The sequence below is a fragment of the Schistocerca cancellata genome, chromosome 3 (assembly GCF_023864275.1).
Source record: "Schistocerca cancellata isolate TAMUIC-IGC-003103 chromosome 3, iqSchCanc2.1, whole genome shotgun sequence".
Taxonomy (NCBI): Eukaryota; Metazoa; Arthropoda; class Insecta; order Orthoptera; family Acrididae; genus Schistocerca; species Schistocerca cancellata.
The window spans coordinates 560068975-560087248 of record NC_064628.1 but is presented as its reverse complement, the minus strand read 5'-3'; the positions used below and the strand labels follow the sequence as shown (position 1 = coordinate 560087248).

The window sequence follows — 18274 nt, the reverse complement described above, 5'->3', positions numbered from 1 at the left end:
CGAACACTTATAATGAAAGTGCTACCATATGGGTTATCAAACAAAATTCTTCAGTCTTTCCTTGTCATCCCGTCTGGTAAGTCTCCCTGACCCAGGATTCTGGGTGAGTTTCCTGAACTTTACCCCTTTCTCCAAACTGATCCAGTTCTTTTCCTTCAACCCTCTTCCTTCCCCTTCAATTATTCTACCTGAATAAGGAGCCAATTGTAAAAGTTAAATCCTTATTGTGTGTGTTCCCCTGCCATTGCTTGGCTTCTAAATTTTTTATCTTTCCATTTACATTATATTATCAATAATTGATTATTTTCATTGCTATAAAATTTTTCATGGGATTGAGGATGTCTTGGTAGGAAGGCTGCAGCATGTTTATCGACAGGAAAGTGTGTTGTGACATTAACATTTAAAAGTGGAGTAAAACTTGTAATGTATGTTCAGAAATGTAACACTATGCATTTCACAAAATGCAGAAAAGTAGTGGCCTACAACTATATTATCAGTGAGACATACCTGGAATCAGTGAACTCATGTGAATACTTGGGTGAAACAATTTGTGGGAAAGTGAGCAAGAACGATAACTTAGGCTCAATTGTAGGTAAAGCTAGTAGCAAAATTCATATCACTGGCAGGATACTGGAAAAACACCGTGTCTGGAACCCTTACCAAATATGACTAAAGGGTGGTATTGAATGTATAAAAAGAAGTGCAGCACAAATAGTCACAGGTTTGTTGGAAATCTTGGAAGTGCTGAGAAACTTGAAATGGTAGACACTGAGATAAACACCACTCATTCTATGAAAACTTACTTACTTATGAACATAAATGATTTACCTTGTAACATAGACAGTGAATTGATACTCTTCGCAGATGACACAACAAGCATAACTGTGAGACAGAGCTTACAGGAGGCCATAAATAAAAGTAATCAAACAGTTGAAATGATCACCCACTGGCTTGAAGTGAATAGGTTAATTCTCAATTATGAGAAAATTAATGCAATCCTATTTACAAACAACAAAAGAAAAACAAGTGACCTGACAAATTTGCAAGAGCTAGATGTAAGAGTAGTTGAAAGTGCTAAATTTTTAGGGATCACTGTGGACAGTTGTTTAGGATGGAAAGATCATTTTTCCAATGTAAGCAATAAACTTAGCAGTGCTGTTTTTGCTCTGAGACAAATTAAGCCACTAATAACTGAAGATGATGTGTGCATGGTGTATTTTTCATACTTCAATGCTGTAATGAGCTACGATATAGAAATCTGGGGCCACTCGACTGAGGCAATTAAAACATTCAAATTGCAAAAGAGAGCAATTAGAATAATAGGAAACAAAAGAATAAGGGATAGTTGCAAGCCTCCTTTCAAAAAAATATAAGATTCTAACCGTCTACAGCTTCTACATATCTAAAATTATGCTCCTTGCTTGGGATCATAAAGACAAATTCAACAAAAATGAAGATGTACGCTACCACCACACGAGAAACACCAAGAAATTAAGAATTCCACAGCATAACACAACTCAATATGAGAGAAGCAGTGGTTACATAGCAGTAATGTTGTACAACTCTACCACCACACATCACTAATGCCAAATTGAAGGATAAGTTCAATCAAAAAACTGCTATTAGACACCCCTTTATATTCAATCAGATAATTTCTTTCAAACAAAAATAACTGAATCAATCAGGCATACTACACTAAAAAAAATGTACACAGGTACAGAGAAAAAGAAAAAGTAAAATGTGTTAACTTCTTAACAGCATTGTTTTATCTAAATATTTTGTTTTCTACAGTATTATTGCTGTTAAATTCTTTATAAATTTAAACAAAATGGGATCTAGAATATGTATGTTCTATATGACTGTATTATACTGTATATATAAAATGATGGACCCAAAGTATAGAATTATTGCAATTAGATGTTCTGTAATTTAGGTACATAGATTATGTATGCCTCATAAAATCCATTCAGTTTACAGTATCTAAAATTTTGTAACTATGATTTTAATTTCCAGAAATGTTGTGGCTAAAATTTATTAGTTATCTTAGTTAGAATCAGTAAAAGTAATGTATTTTATTGGAAAACTGACAAAACAAATATGTACTTGGACTTACTCCATAGATGTACATCATAAGCTGCTGAATAAATAAATAAATAAATCAACAGAATGCAAACTAGCTCTGATATGTGACACTAGGGGAAGTACCCTCTGCCCTGCAATTTACAGTGCTTTGCAAAGTCTGGAAGTTGATTCGGGTGCAAATGCAGATTTATTTCAGCACAGCTTTACCTAAATTAGTAAGTGAGAGCAGTTATTAGATTTGTTAGCTGACAGATGCTGCTGCTATGGAGGGAGAGTGTTGGATGTATTGTGTGTGGGCTGTTACACTTTATTGTGTTTATGTTTCATTTTTATGGCACAGGTAAAGTTTGGCCTAACAGTACTCAATTTAATTATGATTGGTATGATGGTTCCCTCATCATGTCAGTTACTTTAGATTCTATGTAAAGTGAAAACATTAACAAGGTACAAGAGTGCAAATCACGTGTGAAATAACAACTTTTCACTTTTTTCGGCAGATCTGAAGAAGCTTATGCAATTAAACCTGAAGTATACATTGCACCTTCACTTAAAAAATGCAGAACTATCTATTCATGGATGGGAATTTCAGAGTTGGATATAATAAGCAAGTTAGTAGGTCCCTAAGACAGGAACAAAGAAATAAAAAGGGGGAATACGGGGAGAACACAAAAGATTATCAGTAGAAGTAAGTGATACAAAAAGTTTGCAAAGGGCGGGCTAAGGATGACTACCGTAGGAAAGTAGTGGGGGAGTGAGCAGCTTTATAGTTAGCAGGCTTTGCTGGAGGTGTGGTAGAGGGGGAAGGTGGTAAATAAAGGACAGGGGCTAGTGGAGTCTACGGACATGCAATTTGTGGGAACAATAAATATTTTGCAGTTTGAGTTCCGTTAGAATCTAATGGTTTGAGCAGCTACTCAAATCAATCAAATTAAGTTGTGCAGCATTCTTTACAGCTTAGTCTTCTAGTTGCCTTTTGGACATATTTGTGGCCACAGCTGTTTATCTGGATGGCTAGTTTGTTCGTGGTCATGTTTGTGTAGAATACTGCATAGTAGTTGTTGCCAACTTGGTGTACAGTCTAGCTGCATTCAAAATTTGCCTTTAGTAAGGTAGAAAATGCCCCTGATAAGACTGGAATAGAAAGCATTTTCCAAATGTGTGGGACAGGTCTTGTGTCTCTATCTTCCACGTGAATATGACCAGTCAGTCAGAGGTGGGAGCCAGTGTGACTTAAAAATGTGTAAGTACATTATGTTGGCTGAGAGGATGCTAAAATACCACTTTGGGAGGGATGTGAAGGGCTGTGCTGGGGAAATTTCTCATTTAACAATATGGCAACTGGTAGTCAAAGTGTTGGTGGAGAATACGATTAAATCAGTCCAGTCAAGAGTGGTAGTGCAAGACAGAGGGGCAAATTCTTCAGGGCATGAGGTATGTGTTTTAGCACTGTGATGGCCCCCAGGATGGGATCAGGATGACAGGTAACACATCCTGGAGTGAAAAAAATGTTACATTATGCTTTCAAACTTTATATTTTCAAAAATTGATTATTTACGTCCTGATATGAGACAGCATCTCTTTATTGGATGAATAACTGCAATACAAGACAATGTCCACAAAAGAGGCAGCTGTAGAACCAGGTCATGCACACACTCAGGCCCAACAATCAACTGTGCAAGAACACAGTTGGTATTCACTGAGGACAAAATTAGGTAGGCAGTTTTCCTCTTTGAAAGCTTCCTCAAAACCTTCAGCTTATTGGTTCAAGGACTGCTTGTCTTTAGCCATGTCTCCTTGTGAAATATTTTATGGGTCTCCCTAAATGGGATAATTTAAACAATACTGCACAGTCATCAAGTGAGAGAAGCTCAGAGATTGATTTCAGGCAGGACATAGTAAGAGAATGACAATCAACAGACATAAAACAAATGAAATATGTGTCAAAAATATAGGTATCATTGTTTTGTATGGCAGAATCATGCAGTGATAAACATATGGTGCTCGAAAAGGAAATAATAATTTTGGGAATTTGTATTTTCAGTATTTGTGTACATCTTGAAGATGAGGTCAGACTGGAGCTACTAGTGTCATATTGATGTACCAGGTACCTAAAGTATAATGTACCAGTCACAAATTTGAAGTTCAGTTCAATTGAAACACTAATTTCTTGTGACCTTTCTATTGTTATTGGGTTTCTTAATTTCATTAGTCAAGTTTTTTATTTTTTATTTTCTAAGCATTCATTTATGCATATAAGCAAACACTGTAAAAACTGTTATGAGTGTGTTCACCTGCCATTCATTCATTCATCTGATTGCACTGACTGCTTCAGATAAATGAGGAAATATAGTGTGTGCATTTTGCTCAGTATATCTGTATCTAAGAAATATTTCAAACTGATGTGTCAACAGGAGTGTTAGAAACTGGTATAACTTACCATATAACCCACAATTCTTAGAAAATGACTGTGCACAGAAAAATTCAATGCCTCTTTCAGCAAAGCGTCTGACAGCCCAGGCATCTTCATCAATATCTCCAGAAGCCAGTCCCTGATAGGCAATGTCAAAAAATGGGAACAGCCTTCGTTCCTGGAGAAGAAATTTCAGTGGCTAAATAATTTCATGGCCTTTACAGTTACTGCAGCAAAAAAATGTGCAGAAGTAATAAAAACACTTAAATGTGCTATCTAGATCATGAAAGCTATAGATTGCAACAGACACCAACAGAAGAGAAGGTTCTAAGCTATACACACCACATTACATTTGTGATTTTTTGTATAATGCAAATTAAATATTATCTTTTCTTAATATTTGTGCTTTACCTCATTACCAATTGGTTTTTTATTGTTTCTTATTAATTTGTCAATTACTCTATCATTGCTGTCACTCATTGTTAGTGCTGTTAATAGTACACTCTGTTTTTATTCTGATTGTTTTGCTTTTAATACTATTACATGCAGATTTTTCTAGGCCTTTTCACCAAGGGTTCCATTTCCTATCATCACTCTGTTATTCCTTGACTGATGCAAACACTGCTGACCCTGGCCACAAAACCTTCCTTCTTCCTGAAACTATCTGAATCTCTTTTGTTTCCTGGAATTCTCCCATATCAACACATTCCTTATGCTTCATACTATTTTTAGCACTGACTGAGTCAGAAGTATCCACTAGCAGTGTCCTTCCATGTGCTGCATCTAAATGCACCAAGCTTCATGTTGCAAATGCAAATGTCCAATATCTGCCAGCTCATCTCTATGAGCACCATCATATATTTCAAGAAAGCCATCCATATAATACTTCATTGGAAACCTGGCTCAAAGCAAGACTTTCCACCAGTTCTAAGGCATGTCAGATGTAACAAATGAGGGGCTGAAGTAGGTGCACACCTACACTCTGATTTATCGCCTACCATGCTACACACATCCAAAGGTAATGAAGGTTTATAGTGAACAAATCCATCACAGAAAGTGCCAAATATGTGTCCTGTACAACCATCTAAAGTAGGCAGGTTTGCCTCATTGAAAACTTCCTTGTCAAGTCTCAAATACACATTTAAGCGTATAATTACAGCTGGTGGCACCAACATAAATTTTCTAAACAACAGTCCCAGTGTGAAATTTAACTGTTTGCTTTTTTTCTTCAAACATTTTATTCAGCACTATTTGAATTTGTGGAATTACAATTAAATCCCAGAACAGAGTAATTTGTACCTCATCAATACCTGCACCTGGCATGACTTCAGTTTCATCGTGTATTCACTAGAATGTCCCAGGAAGAAGCCATAAATGACTACACACAGAGGCTTCAAACACATTAATTTATTATTATTATATATATTTAATAACCAACAAGTATTTAAGAAGAAATTAAAAGAATTTCTGAATGACAACTCCTTCTACTCCATAGAGGAATTTTTAGATACAAATTAAGAAAAAAAACAAACAAACAAAATTATTTTAAAAATTTAAAAAATAATAAAAAATTTGTTATATTAACTTAATTATGTTGTTAAATTAACTTAATTATGTCATGTATTGGAAAATTTGACTCGTTCCACATCATTACGAAATATCGTATTCATGATCCATGGAACTAGTATTAATCTAATCTAATGTAATCTAATCTATCTGAATTTGCAATTGAGGTGCAAGAAATTATCCAACAATAGACAGAGACCAGCTGCATGATGGAAAAACCTGCATGATCTTGGTATAGGTAGAGTCAAAGCTGCAGCTGCTACCATTGTCCCAGCTGAAGAACTGAATCTGTACTTCACACTACCTACCATTTCAATTGAACCACAAAGGAAACAAAGACTTATTGATTATGTCATGGGCATTAACAATGGTTATCACAAAAATTCTGTCTAAAGCATGTTTCATGCAAAACCATTAAAAAATCCATCAGGCATATTAGATCAGCATCTGTTGGACGCAGCGCCATCATAGTCCAGATGTTGAAGCTTACTATTGCCCCACTATTGCCCACTACAACAGTTATCATCAACCACTCCTTAACCACAGATGTTTTCCCTCAAGCATGCCTAGAAATGATATTGCCACAGCACCCTTTGACTGCCAATCTATTTGCATTCTTCTGGCACTGTCCAGTACCTTAGTCCATGACCAGCTAAAACACTACCTAACTGCAAAACGATCTAGTAGAAGAACACCAATCAGATTTGTGTAAACATCTCAGCACAACATCTGCCTTAATAAAGGTAACAGGTGACATGAAGCTTGCCATGGATACACATGAGGTAACTGTCATGTGCTTCTTAGACTTCAGCAAACCCTATGACACTGCCATGTTCAGCATTTTGTTTGCCAAACTTAGCAGCCTAAATTTGTCACTAAGTCAAGTGCAATGATTCCACTCATACCTGACATTTAGCCAGCATTGCATCTTGTTCAGAACTACAAAGTCATATTGGGGACAGGTAGCATCAGACATCCCTCAGTTTTAAGTACTAGGTCCTGTACTCTTTTCATTTATGTCAATGATGTGTCATTTGTTTTGTCCTCCTGTGAATATCATATGTATCCTGATAACCTCCAGTTGTATCTTAAGTGCAAAATGAAGAAACTTGAAAAAGGTATCAAGAATTTCAGTACTGACCTATGTGTGCTATGCATGTGGACGTGGAATATAGGGTTAAAATTGAACCCATCTAAAATCTGAGTAGTCCTATTTGGTCATTCGATGCTCATGAGCCTAAAATCTCAGGAATCTATACCACATTTAATCCTAAATGGAACAAATATCACCAGACAGTGTGGCCTAGTGGTTCTAGGTGCTTCAGTCTGGAACTGCGCAACTGCTACGGTCACAGGTTTGAATCCTGCCTCGTGCATGGCTGTGTGTGATATCCTTAGGTTAGTTAGGTTTAAGTAGTTCTAAATTCTAGGGGACTGATGACCTCAGATGTTACGTCCCATAGTGCTCAGAGCCATTTGAACCATATGAACAAAGATCAACTTCACTCCCTCAGCAAAAGTCTGTGATCAATAATAGATGAAAATCTAAATTGGACTTAGCACATACCGGCAATAGATAATCATCTCTCCTTAGCCCCAAAAACATATATATAACACTCTTCACTTTTGAACTGGAAAGGAAGCTTTTACAGGCCTTATACTTTCAACTATAGCAATTTTATCCTGCAAGGTCTTTTCCAGGAATGCTCATGGTGCCTGGAACATCTGTGCTTGATATTTCTGTCACATTTGACCCTTTGATCATATTTCACCATCATAAGCACACCTATCCTGGTTACATGCAGTCTGACTCTTCTACTGCCTTAACAGTGTACACTGTACCTCATGACTCCCCTCGTCATTAATGCCCTAGTCTGAACAACATGCAGAGGTGCCCATTGCCTTCAGACAAAAATCCTTTCTCTCCCATTCCATCACTCGGCCACTCTCTCTGAGTCATTTCCGGTAATAGAAACCTCACTTTGGAATAACCTCCCTTATTATGTGAGAGAGCTGAAAACCATCCTCAGTTTCAGAACATAGTTAATGAAATATTTACTGAAGCAGCAATAATGTCTACCTTTGTTCTGTACACATTTATTACCTAATTACTTCCTGCTTTCAAACTAGATTTTTTTCTCATTTGACAGTGCTACTATCTGTCACTATCATCATTATTACTATTACTATTAGAGACAGCAGTAGCAGGAGAAATACTGACATTAACATCATTAGTTCTTAGTCAGTACTATTTATTTACATTGTCTCTACAAATAATCAAAACATTTTTAACTGTTAATGCTATTTTATTACTATTTGGCATATTAAAATAGGTGTTATTTTGTAGACAACTGTGATGTAAAAAAATACTGTGTGTGTGAAACCCTGGTCTAGTGGAAGAGAGGACTTGAAGACCCTAAAGTGATTAGGTTAAATAAATAAATAAAAGTAGATCATTCACATCCCTGACAACGATAAAAATATCAATAAAAGTTGACCATGTGAGATTCAGCTGCCTGCTGGCCACATCTTCACTGCACCATTTCAGTATCAGCAGCTGATTAAATGTTGCAGCAGAACTTAAGTCATCACATCTGTGTCAACTGAACATTCTAAATAATATGATTACTAGCCCATAATGCTTTGGAGAACTTCAGTCAGTTCCAAGTTTCATTTTCTCTTCTAGTTGTTGGGATATAATCTTTTTAGAATTTATTTAGTGCTGACAGAAGCTCAATCTGTCTGAAGAAGATATGGACTGAAAACCAACAAAAAGCTGTAATCAAAAATTTCTATACATACATACATTAATCCTTGTTCCATAGATCATGAATAAGACATTTCATAATGATGTGGAACGTGTCACTTTAACATAAGTTTTCTATACACAAAATAATTAATTAATTAATCTTTTTACAGTTACTACTTCATACCTAAAAATTCATGTATTGATTAAAAGGAGTTGTCGTTCAGAAATTCTTTTAATTTGCTTTTAAATGTTGGTTGGCTATCTGACATACTTTTAATACTATTTGGCAAATGACCAAAGCACAATTCACTCATTTCTGTGCCAAAGAGAGATTTAATCCAGAACAGTGCATATCATCCTTTCTTCTAGTGCTGTAGCTATGCACTTCGCTGTTATTTTTGAATTGGGATGGGTTATTAGTGACAAATTTCATAAGTGAATGTATGTATTGCAAAGGTACTGTGAATATCCTCAGTTCCTTCAATAAATGTCTGCAAGGTGATCTTGAGTGGGCTCCAGCTATTATTCTGATTACACGCTTTGTGCAATGAATACTTTCTCTCTTAATGACGAATTGCCCCAAACTATGATGCCATATGAAAGCAGTGAATGAAAATAGGCATAGTAGGCTAATTTACTGATATGTTTATCGCCAAAATTTGCAATAAACCTAATAGCATAAGTAGCTGAACCTAACTGTTTCAGCAGATCGTCGATGTGTTTCTTCCAACTCAATTTCTCAGCAATGCACACAGCCAGAAATTTTGAGTATTCAACCTTAGCAACAGACTTCCATTCATAGTCTATATTTATCAATGGCGTTATGCCATTTACTGTTCAGAATTGTATAAACTGTGCTTTCTCAAAATTTAGTGAGAGTCCATATGCAGAGAAACACTTAATAATTTTCTGAAAGACATTATTTGCAATTTTCTCAGCTGATTCTTGCTTCTTTGGTGTGATTAATATACTTGTATCATCAGCAAAAAAACACCATTCTTGATACCTACCTCCCCAGTTAGAGGACTCTGCTGGTTTTTGTAGACTATCTGCACTGTCAATTTCAACCTTCTGCATTCTTCCAGTTAAGTATGAATTAAACCATTTGTGCACTGTCCCACTCATATCATAATACTTAAGCTTATCTAGAAGAATTTCATGATTCACAATATCAAAAGCGTTTGAGAGATCACAAAATATCCCAATGGGTGTTGTTCAGTTATTCATTGCATTTAATATTTGATCAGTGAAAGCATATATAGCGTATTTTGTTAAAAAGCCTTTCTGAAAACCAAATTGACATTTTCTTAGTACTTCATTTTTGCAAATATGTGATGCTACTCTTGAATACATTACTTTTTCAAGAAGTTTGGATAAAGCTGTCAGGAGTGAGATTGGGCAGTAGTTGTTAGCATCAGATCTATCCCCTTTTTTTATGCAATGGTTTAACAATAGCATATTTCAGTCTACCTGGAAAAATTCCCTGTTTCAGTGAGCTACTACATATGTGGCTGAGAATCCTACTTATTTGTTGGGAACAAGCTTTCAGTACTCTGTTGGAAATGCTATCAATTCCACATGAGCTTTTACTTCTGAGTGAATTTATTATTTTTCCTAATTTCAGTAGGAGGGGTGGGTTGAATTTCAGTTTTATCAAATTGCATATGTACTGCCTCTTCAATATACTGCCTTGCTTTTTCTAATGAATAGCTGGAACCTATTTTCTCTACAACACTTAAAAAATGATTATTAAATATGTTTTCTACTTCTGACTTCTTGCTAACAAACTTTTCATTGTGTTTGACAGAAATACAATCTTCCTGTGCTCTGGGTTGCTCTGTTTCCCTTTTCACAATATTCCAAATTGTTTTAATTTTATTATCAGATGTGCTAATCTCAGACATGATGCACATACTTCTGGACTTTTTAATTACTTTTCTTAATACAGTGCAGTAGTTTTTATAATGTTTCATTGTTTTGGGATCATTACTTCTCCTAGCTATAAGATACATTTCCCTTTTTTGTTTACAAGATATTTTATCCCTTTAGTATGCCATGGCCTTTTACATGGTTTCTTACAATTATATTTCACTGTTTTCTTAGGGAAACTGATTTCAAATATACTCACAAATCTATCATGAAATAGATTAAATTTTAAATTAGCATCATGTTCCCTGTACACCTCATCCCAGTCTAACTGTTGCAAGCTTTCCCTAAAATTTTGAAGTGTTAAATCGTTAATGGAATGTACTATTTTGGACTGTTTTGGATTACTGTATGGAGCTACATCATATACTGTTACTAGATGTGCATCATGATCAGACAGACCATTCTTAACAGGAAAAGTTTTTATTTGATTAAACTTATCTTGGTCTATGAGAACATTATCAATCATTGTGCTGCTTTCCTGTACCACCCGAGTATGAAAATCAATAACTGATGTCAAATTGAAAGAACCAAGTAATACTTCAAGGTCAAGCTTTCTATCTGACTCTTTCAGAAAATCTACATTGAAATACCTACAAACAATAATTTGCTTTCCTTTGTCTGACAGGTAGCACAACAAAGAATCGATGTTCTTCAAAAATAGTTGAAAATTTACCAATGAGGACCTGTACACGGCTACAATTATAAAAGTGAATTTATTTAGTTTAAGCTCACATGCACATGCTTCTATGTGTTGCTCTACGCAAAACTTTTTAGTTTCCAAATTTTTCACGCTATGACTAATTTTAACATATATGGCAACTACTCCTCTCTCCATAGTGTCTCTACTTACATGTGCTGAAAGCTTATATCCACCTACATGTACCATTTCCATACCTATTTCTATATGATGTTCAGTCAGGCATAGTACATCGATTGCACCCTCAGTTTCTAAATCTTCTATCCACACAAGAAGCTCATCTACTTTGTTTTTTAATACCCTGATATTCTGATGCAATATATTAAGATTATTTTTTACTGTGCTTTTATGTGAATATTGTGACATACTAACATTATTTTTCACTGTACTGTTATGATAATCTTGTGATATTTTCACATCTCTAGTAGCTGCCTGTCTGAACTTTTCATTAAGCTTAATTTCAATCAATGTAGGATCAATGTAGGATGATTGAATACTGTTCTTAGCCGAAACAAGTACTCCCATGAGTTTCAGTGCCCCCCCCCCCCCCCTCTAAAGATTTTGCTATCATCCCAGCCAGTTTACCCTTCCCTTTCCTATTGAGATGCAGGCCATGTCTTGTGAAGTCCCACCTTCCAATACCATCAACAGGAACCAAAACTATGCTTGACAAAGTAGCCACCCCATGCAGCTGATCTAGCTCCATATTGACCCTCCTGACAGAGCTGTTCAATTGGGGCCGGTCAATTGGTTGAAAGCAGGAACCAAGCCAACTATGGTTAGTTTCAGATGCTATTTTTACCAGGTCACACTCAATATTGTAGCCCTGATCCCTGTCAATACTGTTTCCTGCTCCACCCACTACCACAACAAGATCCTCCATTATAAAACCTTTGCACAATGATCCTACATCCTCTATCACTTGGCTAAGACATGAACTGGGCTTGAAAATACTTGTGACCTGGTACCTGTCACCTAATTTTTCCTGCAAAATCTGGCCCACACCTCTTCCATGGCTACTACCTAACAACAGAACTTTCCTCCTACTTTCTACTTTTTTTGCAACAGTTGGTTTCCTACTGAAAGTCTGTTGAGTGCTGACTACACTTATATCTACTTGAGCCTCTTCCTTAGCTGACTGAGGTAGCAAGGCAAATCTATTGCTCGTGTCAATGATGAAACTGTCTGAAACTGTCTGAAACTGTTGTCTTTCTGTGGCCCCTGTTCCTTGCTACCACTTCCCACCTGTCTTCACCCTCCTGCCCCCTTAACCTCATCAGTTCCTCCCTAGCACTATCCAGTTGAGCCTGAAGGGCTGCAGTCTTCCCTTCCTGTTCCACTATTTTCCTATCCCTTGAACATAATCTGCAATACCATGGAAGAGACCCATTTGCTTCCCCGATTCCCATGCCACTACATTCACCCCATCCTTTTACATTCTGTTAGTCATCTAAGTTCCACATAATCCACATTTCAGCATGGATGTCAATGAGATACTGCCAAGATATTTAAAATATATAAATTATTGAACTACACCTCTGAAAACAATTAGCTGTGAGCTACAGTCATGTACAGCGTTCTTGAAACTTGAACTTAGAAAAGAAACAAAAAATCCTTTTGGAGTTACAAGCCAGCATACCTTGATGCTGTCCTTTTTTTATAGTTTTTCCTTCAGGTCTGTTTATGTATTTCAAAGAAAAAAATAATTTTACATCTAGTCCCTGGTTTCATTGGGCTACATGTACTACAAATGTTTTGTGATTTACATACCTCAATAATGTCGGCAATCCTGTCCCACTGCTCATGTGATGGGTCACAGCCAGTTGGATTGTGTGCACAGGGATGCAACACAACTATAGAGTCTGCAGGTGCAGCTGAAAGATCTTCGATCAGACCTTCAAAGTCAAGTGTTCTGGTCTGTGTGTTCCAATACCTATATTCTCTAACATCAGAAAATCCACCATGTGTAACAAGCCGGTAGTGGTTCTCTGAAAAATGAAAACAGTAATTCTGTATTATTACTTTGAGATGTCAAATTAATATAGTGGGAAATTCTAGTATAATAATGTAAATAACTTAGAAATAGACATCACTAAGCAAATAGCAGAAGTTTTGAGTCATCAACAGGCACGTACAAAAGAGAATGAAAACATGCTTAGACACACAATGAAGGGGCACATGCTTTGTGTGTGTGTGTGTGTGTGTGTGTGTGTGTGTGTGTGTGTGTGTGTGTAGCTCATCAAAGGGTCTCTTCTGAAAGCTAAAAGTTTTTGGTCTCTTTTGTGTATGTCTGTCCTGTCAACAAATCAACACTTCTCCTGTTTGGTGAGAGATTTTAAAGTAAGCTAGAACAATACTGCCTCATTAAATAAGCATTAATTTCCATTTTTCACTAAGTTAAATAATACAAGCAATCTACCACAAGACGAATTGCAAATTTTAGGAAATATTTTAAAGAAATTTGACAACTTTGTCCTTTTTTATGCACATATTCTGCAAAGGATGTTTGAAAATAGATGTAAAGACAGTTTTAATATTAATAAATAAAGGTACCCTTATAAGTAACACCTACCCCATGTCTCAACTGGTATGAACACAGTCTTGTACTTCATTACTTTGCAGAGAAATTCAGATGCTATTCGAACACTGCCTGCTCCACTCAGACTCTGAATGCCAAAAACCTGTAAATATTCATGCAATTAAAGTTACTCATGTAATATCTAAACCACTGACAGATAAATAACTCTTATCAAGCATTTCACTAACAAGTCCAAATTGCACAGTCCATGTACATGAATGAGATAGTTTTTATGTGCACATGGTGCTACAATTAGCCATCTTGTTCTTAAGAGACGTCAATTGTCAGTCCAGTCAAATAAAGTAATAAACTGAGGGTTATTTATTTTCTTTTATAGAGAGGGAGACACATCACTATGACCTACTAAAGATAGTTGTGGTGGTGGACAAGGGCACCCATTTTCAGGTGCAAAGGGGGGGTGGGGATGGGGGGGCAGGGGAGTCCACCCCCCTCCCACCCCCACCCCAATTGCTTCCAGGGAAAGGAAAAAAATGGCGTAGACAGATGTCTTTCTTTCAGGAAAATTATTTAAAAGTCAGCATTGTGCAGATTTTTAACAGGGTTGATACTGAATCTTTTTTATGGCTACTTATTTGTCTTACAAAATATTAAAAATAGTCCATACCAAGAGGCCTTGCCACTCTCCTACAAACTCTCTATTGTATGGACACCATTGGTGTAGGATAGATGGGGAGAGAGAAAGAATTCAGTTCATTATTTGTGTGGGACACTCATCACTATGCATGGCAGTAACTTTTGGAGTGTCTCAAGGTACTGTGAGGGAATCATTGTTTGAACTGTCACATATGGAGCAGTATCCATGTGTTAAAGTGGCTCATTATACTAGGAACATTCTAGCATATTTATGTTTAAAAGATAATCTCACTAAGAGCAAAGATATTTCTTGCTGCACTTATGTGTTTGCTTCTTTCACATACAAGGGTACAACAAACAGAAACACTCCCTTTACTGCTATTTATAGCCTACCGAAAAGATTGAGTGCATTTTTTACACAAACACAACACCATTCAAGTGGTTATCATTGCACATTGGCACCTAAAGTCATTACTCTATAATTTGAGTGTGATTTACATAGTCTATTGCTCTTAGCTATAATCAGAGTGGCGGGAATGGTAGGTGTCATCACATTGAGTTATGTCAGAAGAGCAAGTTGGCAAACTCAAGTTTGTCCCAAAGAACCTCTAGAAGGTCATTTAAAATAGGATGTTATGTTTTTATTTATTTATTTATTTTTGATTGTGAATCTTACAAGTCCATGATGAATTCAAACGTGGTCTAGGGCTGTCACATCTTGTGCAATGTCTTTATTCTCTGGTAAAATATAGCGGAGTCCACTTTTTTGATTTGTTTGATACTTACGTATTCCATTCTCTGGTTTATGTGTGGAGGGTCAGGCATGTTACTGTACGTGGCAAACTGTACAAAAGCACAACCTCTGCCATTTGTGGCATCACACCCCAAAATACACACTGAAGGATCGCCCTTTGCTTTTTGTCCTACTTTTTCAGTTAAATCTTCCATTATCATCTTGTAGTGTGTTTTGATGTTACATTTATCAGTTTCTATATCTCTGTTAATTTTTTTTGCATTTTAAAAGAGGTCTCACTATTTTCTCTGAGATTCATCCAGTATCTTCTATAACAATTTGAAGTTTTTTTGTTTAAAATAAAGCCTCTAATTTATTTTGCTGTCTGCATTGTACCCGGGCAGTAAAACATATGTACTGGTTTCATTTTATATAACTCTGCAGCCGGCCGGTATGGCCGAGCGGTTCTAGGCGCTTCAGTCTGGAACCGCGCGTACGCTACAGTCACAGGTTCGAATCCCGCCTCGGGTATGGATGTGTGTGATGTCCTTAGGCTAGTTAGGTTTAATTACTTCTAAGTTCTAGTGGACTGATGACCTTAGACGTTAAGTCCCATAGTGCTCAGAGCCATTTGAACCAATCATAAGTCTGCAGGCTTTTGTGGCCTTTGTCATTGAAGATAAAATCTTCTAGGCTGTTAGGCCAAGTCATATTTCTTCTACACAATTGATGTTTTGACTCCTGATGGGATCTTCTTCTTGATCTTGGGAAGTACAGTTTTAGCTGAACGCCATCAAAGATCAGCGTTACATTCTTTCATAAAAGCCATGAAGACCTACAAAGTGAAGAGACAAGCACTTATTCATGGAAGAATCTAATGTACATGGACATAAAATATATTAGCTCTATGTTAACTGCTCTGCATTTTTCATTGTACAGACACTCTTACCTCAATCCTGGAATAAAATGGCAAGATTGTGTTCAATCATTCATTAAGGTTATCAGATTTCAGTGCAATGATATGTAAATAAATGCTTGAGAAACTGACTTCCTGTGGAAAATGAGACTGTCTAATAGTAACTCATTGGCATAGGATAAGGAAAGCGATTAATGGCCTCAATAGAAATGAAGGCATCATAGTGACCAAAGCAGATAAGGTGATGATGTTTGGTTTGTGGGGCACTCAGCTGTGCGGTTGTCAGTGCCTGTACAAATTCCCAATCCTTACACAGTCTAATCTCAGCACTTCCACTAATCATGATGAAATGATGAGGACAACACAAACACCCAGTCCCTGGGCAGAGAAATTCCCCAACCCAAAGCATGTAAGGGAAATGCTACATGTGTTATGAACACTGTAGATTATCACAAGAACATGGAACAACTATTGGTTGATCCTCTGTGTTATAAGTTAGAAAACAAGCCTGCGTGCAGAATCTTTCATAAAGTGAAAAATTTGTTATCAAACTCCAGAACAGATACCCTCATTACCAAGAATCTAATGACCCAAATAGCTGCCTCACCCACAATAAATGGGCTACTGACGATATGCTTAGAAGGGTACTGTCTGAGATCTATAGTGAATGGAATTAAGTCTCAACTTACTTTCTAGTATTCCATTTGTCTGAAAAACAGAGACATGTAATTGGAAAAAGAAATACTTATGTGAAATATTCGAAACATTTTTTTAGATATTTTACACATGATGAAGTTATCCACAAGTGACATTCTTTTAAACTTTGTCATGACATCTTTATGTACTAATTTCCTCGTACCAGGTACTGTGGAGATTGTGGGGGACAGAGTTGCTTCAAATGTATTTAACCTGATAAAATTATGTCTATTATCGAAATATTTTACTCGTAAATACGAGCGGAAAAATGCTCTTGTCAGAGGACGAAAGTGGCAATTATTTTCCCCTATAAAGACTCTGACAGAAACTTGGGGAACCAGTTGCCTTAATACTCGCTCTGCCTTTCACACCAAAAATTTTGGCAAGGAAACATATTTGCAGTCTTTGAACACAAAACATTCTAAATCCATTTACTCAGTCTCTCTTGGTAGTTAAGCCTTCATGCTCAGCATCTCTCTCTCACTGCCATGGTCTACATATCTCCCTCTTCTACCATTTCCTTTTCTCCCATTGGTTTACAGTATATTGCACTGTTCCTGTCTCCTCTCTCACTTACACTGTCTTCTTTTGTCTTTGCTACCATTTGCTACGGTTCCTGCTACAAAATTCTGGGGTGTCCAAACTATTTTTTCCCTTTCAACACGGAACGTCTATCGGGGCCAGAGATGCTGGTATTGTTTCAGATGTCAAGACTGGCACGCTTTTTTGTTTTGTTTGTGTGGATATTAAGTTCAAATGTTCAAATGTGTGTGAAATCTTATGGGACTTACTGCTAAGGTCATCAGTCCCTAAGCTTACACACCACTTAACCTAAATTATCCTAAGGACAAACACACACACCCATGCTCGTGGGAGGACTCGGACCTCTGCCGGGACCACTGGGCTAATCCCTCGCGGCTGTGGATATTAAGTATTGTTGACAATTTATTGTATGTGGTTGTTGTGATGTGCATATCGTTTTCATGCTGTGTTCTTGAAGGTATTTTAATTATGGATAATGAAGTTATAGCAGGAAAGAAACGTCAATGCAAAGACGAAAATTACGCCAGGAAGAAAGTAAAGCAATCAAGGGTTAAGGGTACTGCATATACAAGCTATGCAAGAAATGCAGTTCCTCAGAAAAGTATCGGACCTCCATGCAGATCTGACAGAAATTATCAAAATGGTTCAAATGGTTCTGAGCACTATGGGACTTAACTTCTGAGGTCATCAGTCCACTAGAACTTAGAACTACTTAAACCTAACTAACCTAAGGACATCACACACATCCATGCCCGAGGCAGGATTCGAACCTGCAACCGTA

General features: G+C 36.7%; 1 protein-coding gene across 1 annotated transcript in view; it reads right to left on the bottom strand.

Annotated features, from left to right (window-relative positions):
* The window catches only part of LOC126175408 (aspartate aminotransferase, cytoplasmic-like), a 67331-nt gene that overhangs the window by 18189 nt on the left and 30868 nt on the right, over positions 1–18274 (bottom strand). The window contains exons 3-5 of the mRNA XM_049922203.1: positions 14006–14114; positions 13204–13421; positions 4520–4670 (exon numbers count right to left, since the gene is read on the bottom strand). Coding sequence (XP_049778160.1) covers positions 4520–4670; positions 13204–13421; positions 14006–14114 — 478 coding nt within the window. The remainder of the gene's footprint in view (positions 1–4519; positions 4671–13203; positions 13422–14005; positions 14115–18274) is intronic.